The sequence below is a fragment of the Eptesicus fuscus genome, chromosome 12 (assembly GCF_027574615.1).
Source record: "Eptesicus fuscus isolate TK198812 chromosome 12, DD_ASM_mEF_20220401, whole genome shotgun sequence".
Classification (NCBI taxonomy): domain Eukaryota; kingdom Metazoa; phylum Chordata; class Mammalia; order Chiroptera; family Vespertilionidae; genus Eptesicus; species Eptesicus fuscus.
In genome coordinates this window covers 40,768,044-40,781,972 of record NC_072484.1, presented here as the reverse complement: position 1 = coordinate 40,781,972, position 13,929 = coordinate 40,768,044, and the positions used below count along the sequence as shown (strand labels likewise).

At 46.7% G+C, this 13,929-nt stretch overlaps 1 protein-coding gene across 1 annotated transcript in view; it reads right to left on the bottom strand.

Annotated features, from left to right (window-relative positions):
• NEDD4L (NEDD4 like E3 ubiquitin protein ligase) overlaps positions 1-13,662 on the bottom strand; it is a 304,025-nt gene extending 290,363 nt beyond the window's left edge. The window contains exon 1 of the mRNA XM_054724513.1: positions 13,320-13,662. Within this exon, the coding sequence (XP_054580488.1) occupies positions 13,320-13,367 (48 nt within the window). The 5' untranslated portion in view covers positions 13,368-13,662. The remainder of the gene's footprint in view (positions 1-13,319) is intronic.
• Positions 13,663-13,929: the final 267 nt, after the last annotated feature.

Below are 13,929 nucleotides of genomic sequence, written 5' to 3'. Positions count from 1 at the left end.
TAAAAGGCTAATATGCAAAGTGTCCCTCGGGAGTTCGACCGAGAGACCAGGAGTTCGATCACTCACTATGACGTGTGCTGACCACCAGGCAGCGGCACAGAATGAAGGAAGGCCCCGGCCGGCAGCTGGCAACCAGGGAAGGAAGGCCCTGGCCAGTAGCCGGTAGGCCCCGATCGGCCCTCATCGCTGGCCAGGCCTAGGGACCCTACCTGTGCACCAGGCCGCTAATCTCCAATAAAAGCCTTGGGCACTGAGTTTCTCAAGAGAATCCCATTGGACATTTCATCCATGTCGTCATGACTACTGCTAAGAGTGCAGTGCGTCGTGTGATGCCTCTGGGAGAAACTCGAGCCTGGTTGTCTCCAAATTCATATTCCCTTTGCTGACTTACTTTGTTTTCCTTTCACTGTAATAAAACAAAACTGTGCATACAACAAGGTCTGCGTCTACCAGTCCTATTGAGTCACTGTTCCCGAGAGGGGCTGAGGGCCCCCAACAGGTAGGAGAGGAGAGCTGATACTGCTGCAGCATCCGTGGGAGTGCATGGACCACCAGGGGGCAGCTCCTGCGTTGACCATGTCAGAGGGGGTCAGTGTCTGGAAGCCCCAAGGGCCCTCGTCACGTGATTCCTGTGGGTTCTCTGCTACAATTCTGGGTGCCCAGCCTGCCTCGTCTGCCACCCAGGCCTTGCTCTCCAGCTTTCCAGGTCCTTCTGTGCTGCGTAAAATGCCTTTGATAAATCCTATTCTACTTCAATTTGGCAGAATCAGTCATAGTTGCTTGCAATCAAGAGTCCTAACCATCACCAATTTTGTACAGAAAGAAATGCTGTAAGTAAAATTACAATGGCTGAGTTGGGTGGGGGATGGGGTGGGGGTGTAAGGGTCCTGTAAGCCCCATAACACCAGTCTGGAGAAGCTGGTCATTCTGAAAAAGCAGAGCAAAGGGAGCAAGGATTTACGTGTCCCTGCTGTCTCTTGGACCCGCACTGTGTGCCTCTTCATTCCAGGCTATTTTAAAATTGCCTCAAGGCAGCAGCAAGGAGGATAAGCAGGGTATGGAGCCTGTGGCTAAGACAGAAATTCCCATTCCCAGAGACTTCATCTAGATAAGATCCCTGGCTGCCATTACCAGCCCATGGAATTGACTGGAAGCAAACAAACCCGGATTCTAAGTTTTGATAGGCGCAGTACTGCCAAATATTCAGCTCAGCTGACTCCAGCCTATGGCTGTTCAACCCCCGGAAGGACACCAGAAGCCCCAAGCAGGACCCGAAGAGGCACTCTGCCAGTGCCTGTCCCACCACGAGCAGCTGTAGAGGACAAGGACCAAGGGAGATCCTCACACTGGACACAAACCAGCAGAGCCGGATGCTGCCAGACTGGCTGACCAAGGCAAGGATTCCCGGCTATTCCTGTTGTGCCAGCTACCACACTGAGTTTTCTTTTTTTACCCCCTCTCCAAATGGCAAGTTTATTGCCGTATCCTGTTCCCTCTTCACCACTGTAGGATGGATTTTTTTGGGGGGGGGAGGGGGAAGGGGGGGGAATAACCACTTAGCCATAAGTTTCCATACCATTTTAAAAAACTCCTTTCAGGTATAAGAGAAGGGACAACGTAACACCCAGAGATCCTTGCACTGCTTAGATGAATATTCATTCGGTTGCCCACCTGGGGAAAGGAAGCATGTGCTTTCACGAAGCCATGGGCATTTCTGAAGGTGTATAGATCTGAAAGTGGATGAATTATCCAGAGGGTGGACTGTAGGGTCATCATGGACTTCACCCCAACTCAACGGGTGGGCCATTAAGGCAATAAAAGCAATTCCACCTCCTCCTTCTCACCGGCTGGTTGAGGGATGAGCAGATCTAAGGCTCTGTGGGCCAAAGAGACACGAGATTTCCTTCGTGATTGTGGGAATGAGATTTCCTTAATCTTAGGAGAAAGCCACAGGAAGCTGTTCTCTTTCCTCCCAAGGAGGAAAAAAGAACATGGCTCTGTCAACGGCAGCCACCCTCAGAACAATAAGGCCCCTGAAAAGGGCCAGACTGTTGCCAGTAAAGAAAGAACTTGATTCCTTGATTACATCAGTGAGCTGGCACATGTCCTTATTGTCCAGGTGGGCACTTAAGAGACACATCATAACTGAACAAAACAGATAAGGTTATAGTCTCCATGACAACTATCAATGATCTACCACAACACATGGGCCACCATAATATACTAATTGATATTGGCCAATTCAAATGCAACAATTCTAAGATCCCATCACCTGTAAACTGTAACTTTGGGGGGCTGGGGGAACTAGGGGAGAATGGTATGAGTGTAAGGAACCCACCACCACATTAAACATACATATCAATTGCAAGGTGCATCCTTATTTCAGGCAATAACAAGACCTCTAACACAAAAACCAAGGAAACAAAAAGAGAAACAGGTCTGCGTTTGATCACAGGCCATAATTTTAAGCATACACACACAAACATTTCAGAGCACTACTAAAGATTTAAATTACTTTTATGCAACTGTAGAGCAGAGAAGGATGAAAATATAAATCTTAAGTGTCCATAGTGAAGAAAATGAAACATCTATTTTGCAAGCTGCAAGTGAAAAAAAACAATCTACTTCAGCAGGCACTTTTTCTGAAAAATAGTCAACTCTTCACCTGTCCCTCCACTTCCCACCTTGATGGTGAGCTTAAAAAGGCAAGAGTGGCCATGCAATGACCTTGACATCCTTAGCCACAGAGCACAAAGCAGGCCTGTGAGAAACATGCGTTCAACTAAACAAACTCTATTAATATTTGTACTCAACAGTTGCTCCAGTTTTTACCCAAAGCTTGAAATATATGCAATTGGGTGGTTTCTTTCTACCTCACTTTTAAACTTTTATTTTAAGGGAGAGTGGGGGAGTTCATGGTAAAAATATAGAAAATGTAAGCAAAAAAGATAATAAAAATTACCTGTAATCCCTTTACTCAAAGAAAACTACCATGAACATCCTGGGATATATTCCTAGTCATTTTAAACACTTTTAACCACAAAAGGATTCTACTGTTTTATAGAAACAGTGCACCCACTGTCTTGTAACCTACATTTCCCTCTGCATATTATATTACTGACATCTCCATGTTATTAAATACTAGAGGCCCAGTGCACAGAATTTGTGCACGGGAGGGGGAGGATGTCCCTCAGCCCAGCCTGCACCCTCTCCAATCTGGGATCCCTCTCACAATCCAAGACTGCTGGCTCCCAACTGCTCGCCTGCCTGCCTGCCTTCCTGATTGCCCCTAACCACTTCTGCTTGCCAGCCTGATCACCCCCTAACCACTCCCCTGCCAGGCTGATTGATGTCTAACTGCTCCCCTGCCAGCCTATTTGCCCCCAACTTCCCTCCTCTGCCAGTCTGGTCACCCCCAACTGCCCTCCCTTGCAGGCCTGGTCCCTCCCAACTGCCCTTCCCTTCAGGCCTGGTGCCTCCCAACTGCCCTCCCCTGCTGGCCATCTTGTGGTGGCCATCTTGTGTCCACATGGGGGCAGGATCTTTGACCACATGGGGGCAGCCATCTTGTGTGTTGGAGTGATGGTCAATCTGCATATTACTCTTTCATTAGATAGGATTCTTCAGTATCTCCCCACCCAACCCACCATCCCCAGGGCTGCACAATACTCTTCACTACCTCACTTCCCCAAAGAGAGAAGGAAGCTCCTACCCCCAGCTTCAAGTGTTCTCTTTCACTAATAACAGTCCCTAAAATTAAGACTATTCCAAAGACAGGCAGCATGGCCCATACCAATTTCTCAATAATCAGCACACACATACTCAGAACTTAAAATCAACACACACAATTTAATTCCCTTTAGATACAACTTAATTCAAGTGCTACACACATTTATCCGATGACATTAATAAGCAGGGAGGAAATAAAGCCAGTTCAAAGTTCAAAAACCAACTTACTAATGGTTTTATGGTTGTGTCCAATTATCACTGACAGTACATGAAGCACAAAAGTAATGGAAAAGGGTAAAGGGAAGCAAATTTATTATTTTGCTTTTTCTATAAACCTTACACTCCTTCTCCTTTCCAAAGATGAAGTTAGCCCTATGATGACACCCAAAGATAAATCACTTATTAACTGAGAGAGAGAAAATGAAGACTAGGAAAGGAAAGCACAAGTCACAGGGATGTAAAATACAGCAGAGGGAATAATCAATAATATTGTACTATAATGGGGCCAGGTGGGTCCTAGACTTATGGGGGGATCACTCCATAAATTATTTAAATGTCTAACCACTATGCTGTTCACCTGAAAGTAACAGAAAATGATACTGAATGTCAACTACAAATTAAACATATTTTAAAGAAAAAGTTAAAAACAAAATAATAGAAAACACAAGATTTTCAACAGATTTCTACCTTTGGATTCTAAAGGTAGTTGAGAGATCAGTAAGTATGGGGAACTTTTAATTTAGTGGATACACATACACACTTTTTTTCATTAATACTTAATACTGAGTGCTTACTAAATAATGTAATTCTCTAAATAGCTGAGGTTTGCTTCTATTTTCTGAAAAACCAGACTAAAGTGATTTCCAGCATAAAAACAAAACAAAATGTACCAGGTAAAGAAAAACCACTCAACACAAACCTCTTCAGTTAAACAGGAAACATTAGTAGAGTATCTTCACTTTCTACACTACCTAAGGCCCAAGGCTGTCTTCACTGGAGTCCTCATGTTGGTGATATCTAACACTGTTGCCAAAATGTACATAGAAAACTTTAATGCATATACATCACTAAAAATAACTCTTTCACTTTGCATTTTCAAACATTAAAACAGATGTTCAGCTGGGGCCACCAGTGTGGCCTCCCAGTAGGTGTGAATGTGCGGGCCCTCTTCCCAATTGCGGTTCTCTCTCTACTACAGGACCTCAACCTTGTGCTCCCCACAACGGAAGTCCAGCTTTGCAAACTCTTCTAGAGACACCTCACAAAATGTGATCCAGAACCGTATCCGAAGAGACCAAGAAGAGCCAAGCTTGAGTGCAGCTGAAAATGAGAAATATAATGAAAACTGTGCTAAAAGCAAGACCGGACTTGGAGGTGCAATGCAGACCCTTGTCTCTGCACCGATGTCCCCTCCCTCATCTGGAGCTGCCCAATCACACACAGAGGTAAACGGAGTACAGTCTCCACCTGGTAGACAGATGATCCATCAAAACTTCACTTCAGCCCGGCCTAGGTGGCTCAACGGTTGAGCATCGACCCATACACCAGATCACCAGTTCGATTCCCAGTCAGGGCACATGCCTGGGTTTTGGGCTCAATTCCCAAAAGGGGATGTGCAGGGGGCAGCCAATCAATGTTGATGTTTATCTCAATGTTTCTATCTCTCTCGCCCTCTCCCTTCCTCTCTCTCTAAAATCAAGTTTTAAAAAACATATTTAAAAAAAAAACTTCACTTCAGGTGCCTGGGAAGCCATGGGGATGGGATACCAACCTAACCGGCAATGGGTCAGTTCCTGGACTTGTTCATCTCCTTCATGGGACCACCATCCCTACAAGCCCTTCCAAGTCCCATCTTCACCGGTGGCTCTTACATCACAGCCACAGCATTTTACACTAAAAAAACAAAAAACAAAAAAACAAGCTTCTGAACAGCTTTTTCTTGGTTAATAGGAGGTATAGAAAGAATACAAAAATCTCTCAGTGGACACTGGCCTGCCAAGGAGTCACCAAACACTGAGGTTGATGACAGCGAGGAAATCTGATATCCTCAGCATTAAACGTGCCAGTTCTGAATCAATACAGGACTCTGCAGTCAGGGACAAAAAGTGGACTAAGTATCAATTTAAGCTGGTTACCCCAGATACATTTATGTAATATGGCTTTTGCCACCTAAAGCATTACAGTAATAGTGAGCATTCAGGCCACTCGGGTCCAGAACAAAACATTACAACTATAAGGAGAGCCTAGGTATTCATGAAACAAAGTCACTACCCCACTTCTCTCTGCCAGAACCTGAGGAATCAAGAATGTCTCCAGCAATCAAATACCCAAGAGTAGTGATAATTATTACTTCCTTCTCAAAGCCGGTGACAATAATTATGGAACGGTATGTACAGCAGAACTAGAATTATTTAGAAGTCCCTATACACCCAAGAAGAAAGTTATGACAGAGTTCCAAAGGACTTTGTGTGTTTGTATGTTGTGGGGGCTTTTTACCCCAAATCCAAATGCCTCTCCCTCTCCCAAATTTTAAGAAGCCCTTGGTAAGGGGAACCTTGAAAAACTTGGAAAACAGATGATTCCTGATATTACCCACAGTGAGAAATATTACTTTAGGTGGTTTTATTATATAAATGTGTTTTTTTAGTTTGTAGGAAAATATTTTCTAAATCTAGTTTCTTTATCCTCATCTCTAAATTATATTCTCATTTCCATATTCCACCAGCAAGCAACTCCCAAGCCAACAGTAACATCATTAAACAGTAAACAGTACAAACATTGCCACCTATAGTCAGAAAAGGAAACATTTGTTTATATGTGATCTGGAAGAGAAACAATATAAAAACAGAAAGTAAAATTTGGTCACACTTCTCACACCCTTCATTAATCCTACCACCCTAATACTTATCAACATAGTTACTTGTATATTATGTTAATCCTCTTTAATCCTGGATTGTCAAGAGATCAATATGTAATTTACTTTATTACCAATTAATAAATCAATAATACAAAAACACTTATTCAAAGACCTACCGCATCAAAAAACCCTTAAAAACTCTTAAATTAGGATCTCTTTTTACTGTTGCTACTTATCTAGGACCCAAAATCCAAAGGCAGCAATAAAATCTGTTTAAACAGAACTTTGAACTCAAAATAAAAATTTTAATATGGTCTCAGTCTATCAAAGAGAAATTAGTTTCTTCCACCAGTCACTTACTACCACGTTTTTATGACGTTATTTAAATACCTGAACATTACAGAAAGGTTATTAAATTAGCAATAAGCATCAAGTTTCTTCTCCTCTCAGTGAATGCAAAAAGCAAGTTAGCGGGAACTCCGAAGTACTGCTGTGATGATGTCACATTCGAAAAGCATTTCTTCCTTGAGATTCTTCATATCTATCTGATTATATATCAAGCATATTGAGGCTTCCAGAATCCAAAAACCACTTTCTAAGAAGCTTCCTGGTGATGTGGGCACTCGGTGCATTGATGAGATGCTGAGTACCAATTGCTTCCCTGTTTAAGATGATTCTCCGCATTATGTTCTGCGTAGTCAAGACACTGCAGTCATCTGAGGATTCCCATTTTGCCACTGTCCTCACCCCTTTGAACAAAATTATGTTTTGTTCCTTAAATCAAATGAACTACTTTTCAGCAACAAAATAATTCAAATATTCTAATAAAACTAAACAGGCTATAAATTAAAATGCCAATTTCTAACAATTCCACAGAATCCTATATAATAAAAGCCTAATATGCAAATTGTCCCCTGGACCCGGAGTTCGACTGGGAGTTTGACCACTTGCTATGACGTGCGCTGACCACCAGGGGCGGCGTGGAACATGGCAGGTATCGGCAATGCAGCACTGGTAGTGGGCGGCATTGGAGGCGCTGCCAGCCCCGATGGGCCCCAATGAGAGCAGGACTGCAGTGGGATGGTAGAGCAAGTGAGCGGGTGGTGCCAGGCCAAGGTGGATGCGAGCAGGGCCCAAATGCCCCACTGAATGCCCTGCAGATGGTGACCAGAGGCAGCGGCAGGGGGCGGGGCTGCCGCCCTGCTCCCAGGCACTCAGGGAGCCTGGCAGGGGCCCGATGACTCAGGCAGAGGGGAGCGCACAGGGACCCAGGGGCCCAGGTGCTGCCCAGTGCCCAGAAGTCAGCTGGGAACCTTCCCTTCCACACCAGATGCTCGAGTTTCGATCGCTGGCCAGGCCTAGGGAACACACCCATGCACTAATTTCGTGCACCAGGCCTCTAGTCCTTTAATAAAAATCTACCCAGCTGATGTGGCTCAATGTTTGAGCATCAACCTATCAACCAGGTCACAGTTCGATCCCTGGTCAGGGCACATGCCCAGTGGGGGGTGTGCAGGAGGCAGCAATTAATGATTTCTCATCATGATGTTTCTCTCTCTCTCTCTCTCTCTCTCTCTCTCTCTCACCCTCTCTCTCCCTCTCTTCCTCTCTGAAATCAATAAAAATATATTTTTTTAAAAAAGAAAATAAAAATCTAAAGAGAGTAGAATTTAAAACAATACATATTTGCTGATTTTAAAACCTGCTTTGAAGTGTCACAATAAAACCTAAGCCCTTTTTGAGGTTTGTTTCTCAGATATAAGTGATCACGACTTGGATTGTAACTAGGTGGAGAGGACACCGACCAGCAGAGCTAGGTATGACTCAGGAATTTGGAATTGGAATGAATGGGCAAGTCTTACCGTCCTCTAGAAAACTGCCTTTCAGCATCCACCTTTAGATCCCAATGATACCTAAACTGGAATTTCTGAAAGCAATCTTGCAACCATTTTTGCACAACTGCAAGGATGGTGTGCAGGGTTTCTCATGTTATCTGTTGAAAACACACACGGACCACTTTTTATAAGGTAACGACTCACCCCAGGCTCCCCGTTTCTTCTCTGCTGTGCCCGATTAAGAGCCCTGCCCTTATTCTAGCCATTTTCTAGTCAGCAAAGCTGAAATCTGACTAGCAGGTGACTGAAAAGTGTTGACTGAATGAGGTATTCAAACTGAAGGCCCAGGGTTAGCCCACATTTCTAGTTAGAGTAATTCATGAATCCTGAAACATCCTTGTTTCCTATTTTAACATCTCTGAAATAAAGATGCTTCAGAAAATCAACAGTATATCACAGTTTGACAGCAAATTTTTTTCATAATGGTCCATAAGATAATGGTGCACTTTAAAATTGACAGCATTTTAAAGGACATATGGTTATCTATGTCAAAGGTCAACCTTTAATGTTTGTTACAAAGTGTTTGTAATAAGCACATGAGCAAAGAGGCCCCAAGACAACAGGGAGCAGTGGACTCCGTGGCAACTACGCCGCACCGCTGACCGCTGCCACACCTCACAGCCACAGTTCAGACCCACTAATGGTTGCCAGGTGAGAACCAAGCTCCAGGGAAGTCAGATTTTTACCATTTTCCATGAAAATTCCCAAGCTTTAAAACACTAGGGATACCATACTAAGCGAGCTCCTGATTAAGTCTGGTCTAGAAGCCTTCAGTTTACAACCCCTGACACTTATCTCAACCTTGTATTATCCTGGTTAATCTAGCCATGAAGACCTTTCAAGATACTTGGAAGAGAAGGAGCATGTTAAAAACTAGGGCTGTGGACTCAACAGAACCAGGTTCAAATGCTGACTCCGTGATTTACTTGCTGTGTCCTTATATGCATCACTTAACCTCTCTGAGTCTCCATTCCTCATCCTATCCTATATAATAAAGATGTAATATGCAAATGGTCGTTAAGTTTTAATGACCGACCGAATAACGACCAGGGAGGGTGGGGCAGTGAGCTACAAGCAAGCAGCGGAGAGCTACAGGAGTGGGCAGGGCAGCAAGCTATGAGGAGGGGCGGGGGGAAGGGGGCGAGGGGAACTACAGGAGGGTGGGGCAGCGGGCAGAGAGCTCAGGCAGAGAGCTACTAGTGGGTGTCAGGGAGCTACTGGCGCACAGATTCATGCGCAGGGCTACTAGTCTGTAAATAAGAACATACCTCACAGGGTTCTTATGAAAATTAAATGAGGCAGCAAATGTATAAAGGCTTTAATGCAGTGCTGGTGTAGAGAAAGCATATGAAACATTAGCCCGCTATCCTTATTTGTATAAAATGAGAAGGGAGAGTGGCAAAGAACCATCCCAGGTCAACCTGGCCTTCGTTTCTATGCCATTTGCCTCATTCTAACCACGAAAAAACTTTTAAATGCCACATCTAATAAGAAAGCTGTCATTCAAACTTTCACCCTCTAGAAAAATCTTTTCAATAAAGGATACCTAAAATGTTGTAATAGAAGATTTCAGAAGATTAACACTAACAGTCATGATTCAACTGTGCCAGAATGTGCTACAAACTGCCAAAAAAATAAATAAATAAAAACAAAAATCCAAACAAAACACCACCAAGGAACCAAGCCAGATGCAGAAACTAGTCCAAACTCTTCTGATTTCAACCCAAATCTGATCCTGGGCCCTGAATAAGACGTATTGTTAATTTGCTAATCTCTCCAACACCAAAAATACTTCATCTGATGGCAATTTCAAATTTGGTTACCTAAAATAATTCGATTTAAATCAGGGTGAATATGAACGCTATCTCACCAGAGGAACGTCAGGCAGAAAGACACACACACAAAATAAACAGCTCTCACACAAGCAGAACCCACATTTAATCCCTTTCATTCTACCAGCTGGGCAGACCTAGAAACCATGCCCTCTGTCTTGGCATCCCTTGTTTTCTGGGTTAATGCAATGCCTCACCAGCAGCAGCACTCGGAGCTAGAGTCTTCCTGAGACGGGATGTAACTGAGTGCTCTCCAAACATACAATGCTTTTCATCAACTTCCAGTGAAAATGTAAAATCTGTTAGTATGGATGCCTACTTTGCTAAGAGGTTTACAAGGTGGCTCTTTCCTGTAGCAATCCAAGTCTCTCCGTGTGTGATGTTCTGCAGCACACTGAAGTGCATCCATATTTCACACGCCCTGGGAAACAACTGCCATTGGTTATCTGGCATTCTACTTTAGGAGCCTGTTAAAATCTCCCACTTGTTTCCTTACATAGGTTAATTCAGGGAGATGAAACAAGCTATGCAAATTCAACAATGTGTTGTTAACATTATCTGAAGGCATTCCCTGATTTTCCGGAAGGGCAACCTGACAGCCTGACACCTCCCATAAAAAGAAAACAACACAGGGGGGTGGGGGAGGGGCAATGGGACACATTGTAATACCTTAATCAATAAAAAAAAATTTTTTTAATTTTAAAAAGCAAATACTACAGAAATATGAAATCATCAAAACAGCCCTGCCTTATTTTTCACTGGTAGAAGCTGAAAAAGAAATACAGGTGTGACTTGTCTTTTGTAATATAATGTGTGAGGAACTAAACAGTACCAGCAACATGGCCATCACTCAATCAATAAAATGTCTTCATCACCCCCTTGTTATTCCCCATACAGCCCAATACCCCTCCAGCAGCATACAGGAGTGAACCCAGTCCTACACATTACACACACACACACAGACACACACACACACACACACACACACACACACACAGATCCCCTTTATATTCCATCCTTCACTTTCACACTAGACACCAGTTAAGATCTTCAGACTTTATGAACTCATCCAGACAAAAGTGGCAAGATGCACTCTAGGTAGGTTCAATGTAAACAAAGGCCAAACAACAGTGACATGCATGTGATTCACTTAACCAGTTGCATTTCCCAAAAACACTTGTAAATTTTCTTTCAGGGAGCTGTTAAAAATAATCATGTGATCTTTTTAAAAGACCTAAGATGCAATGCAGCTGTCTCCATCGTCCACAATACCTCAAGCTCTTTGTTTAGGAATGTCTGCATCTCAGCAGCACCTTTCTAAAAGCTCACTGCCTGCCCTCTGCTGCCCCTAATTAAGTGGGGAAGTATAGAATGAGAGAGAAAGCTATTCAAAGGGGAAAGAAGCCATAGAGAGAGAAGCCCCTGGGCGAATGAAACAATATTACTTTTCACCCATCCCCAGGTACCTGCACACACACACACACACACACACACACACACACACACACACACCAGGGAAATTACACGAGCACAGCACAAAATAATCAAAATGTAAATCACACATTATTTGCATTGTGATCATTCTTTGATAAAATACCACAGCATGCTTTCCCTTGGACCGTTAAGGGAGAAAAAAAAGTCACACCCCCAAACACCCTCCCCACCCCAAGTTACCTATTCCATTACACACTTACATAGCACACATACACACACACACACACACACACACACACACACACACCGTACCAGAGGTTCGAAAGCTGGAGAGAAGCCATAACGTGGGTATGTGTCAGATAATACCCTCTTCATGAACCCCGCCCCCTTTACCAGAGAAAGAGGGGACCTCAGAAAAGAAAGGAGAAGAAAGAGAAATCCTTGAATTTCCAGGCATCAACTTTTCATGAAATGCACAACCAGGATAGGAAATACCTCCCTGCTGAGTAATGCTTCATGGGTTGTACATTCACCTCTCGAAAGGGGCGCCAGACCTGAGCGCCTACCGGCCCAAAGGCAAACCCCTCCTACCTGCTCCATCCAGCCTGCCTGTCAAGCCGCGCCGGCGACAGGCCTCCCACCCCCCTTTCTGGCAGAGCAACACACCAATGAGAGCGGAGCGTGGCTGGGCGAGAGGGGGTTAAGCAGGGATTCAGCAGGATCCTTTCAAAAAGAGGAGTGGGAAACCGCGAGGCGAGGGTGAGCGTGAAAACAAAGCCCTTTCCAGTGAAACCGACAGCCTTAGGGGCGTGGCTTATTTAATTCGCTTTATTAATAAAAGAGATCGATGGAGCTTTCGATTCTCCACCGGTCCCGGAGGTGCGAGGCTTTGATCCTTGGGAGGGGGGAAAAAAAATGGCAGGGCTGCAAGCTTCCTCCAAGTTTCCAGGAGCACCTGCCACCATCCTAGACCTCCCCCCCCCAAAAAAAAAAGACCCCGAAACCCACACTCCAGGCTTTAGACCCTGCAAAACAGGACAGACACAGCTCCACGCGTTCACCCACTCCCACCCAGCCGCGCACACACGCAGCAGAACACTTGCTGACACAATGAAAGTTCCAGGGAGAGACAATCCAGGTTCCTCCGGGCCCGGGGTCTCCAGCCCCCTCCTCCCCCCAGACGTGACACACGTCATGGACTCCCAGGCTGCAGGGGAGAGAGGCGGAAAGTTGCCCAAGAGCCCGGGGAGACGCGGCTGGGAGAGAAGGGGGAACTCGTGGGCAGAGGCGCACGAGCCTCCTCCTCCCCAACGGCGGAACGCGGCCAGTGAACCCGGCTCCAAGGGCGTCGCGCCGCTTTATTTACAAACAATGAGCTCGGCTGGGGGGAGGGGGCGCCGGCGTCGGGCGGAAGGGCTGAGCAAACCCCCCGGGACCCCACTCCGGGGCGCTCCAGCGTTTGGGGGCAGCCCCGCAGACGCGGGCAACGCGCACCCCCGGGGTCCCCATCCCCTGCCGGCGCGGGGCAGGAATTCCCCGGGGAGTCCCGGGAGGGAAGAGAAAGCCGCTCACCTCGTCTTCGGAAAGTCCGTAAACCGGCTCCCCGAGCCCGGTCGCCATGGAGCCGGCGCCCCGCGCGGGTCGGAGGCACTCCCGGGCGGCTGGGCTGCGGCGCGAGCGGCCGAGTCTGCACTCCTCCTCCGGATCTCGCCGGCCCCGCACCCGGCCCTGCACGCGCCCCGCCGCAGGTGAGGAGAAGCCCGAGCGAGAGCCGGGGCTGGGGCCGGCGCCGCTTCCTCCCGGAAGGCTGCGGGTGCAACCGGCGGTCCCAGGAGCGCGGTGCAGCGGCCGGCAGCCCCGGCGCCTCTCCCTGCGCGCGGCGGCGGCGGCGGCGGCGGCGGCGGCGCGGAGCCCGCCGGGCTTTCCTTCCCCGCGGCCCGCGCCTCGCGCCTCCCTCCCGGCTCGCCCGCCCCCTCGCTCGCTCGCTCTCTCCCGGCCCCCGCTCTTTCCGCCCCCTCCTCCACCTCCTCCCACCCGACGCCCAGCGGGGACCCCCCTCCTCGCCGGGGCGGGCACACTCGCCCCCAAGCCAATCACAGGCCGGCTGGGCGGCAGGCCGCGGGCGGCGGGGGCGGCGGAGTTCGGCCCCCACGCCCACCGCACCCCACCCGCTGGCCTCCCG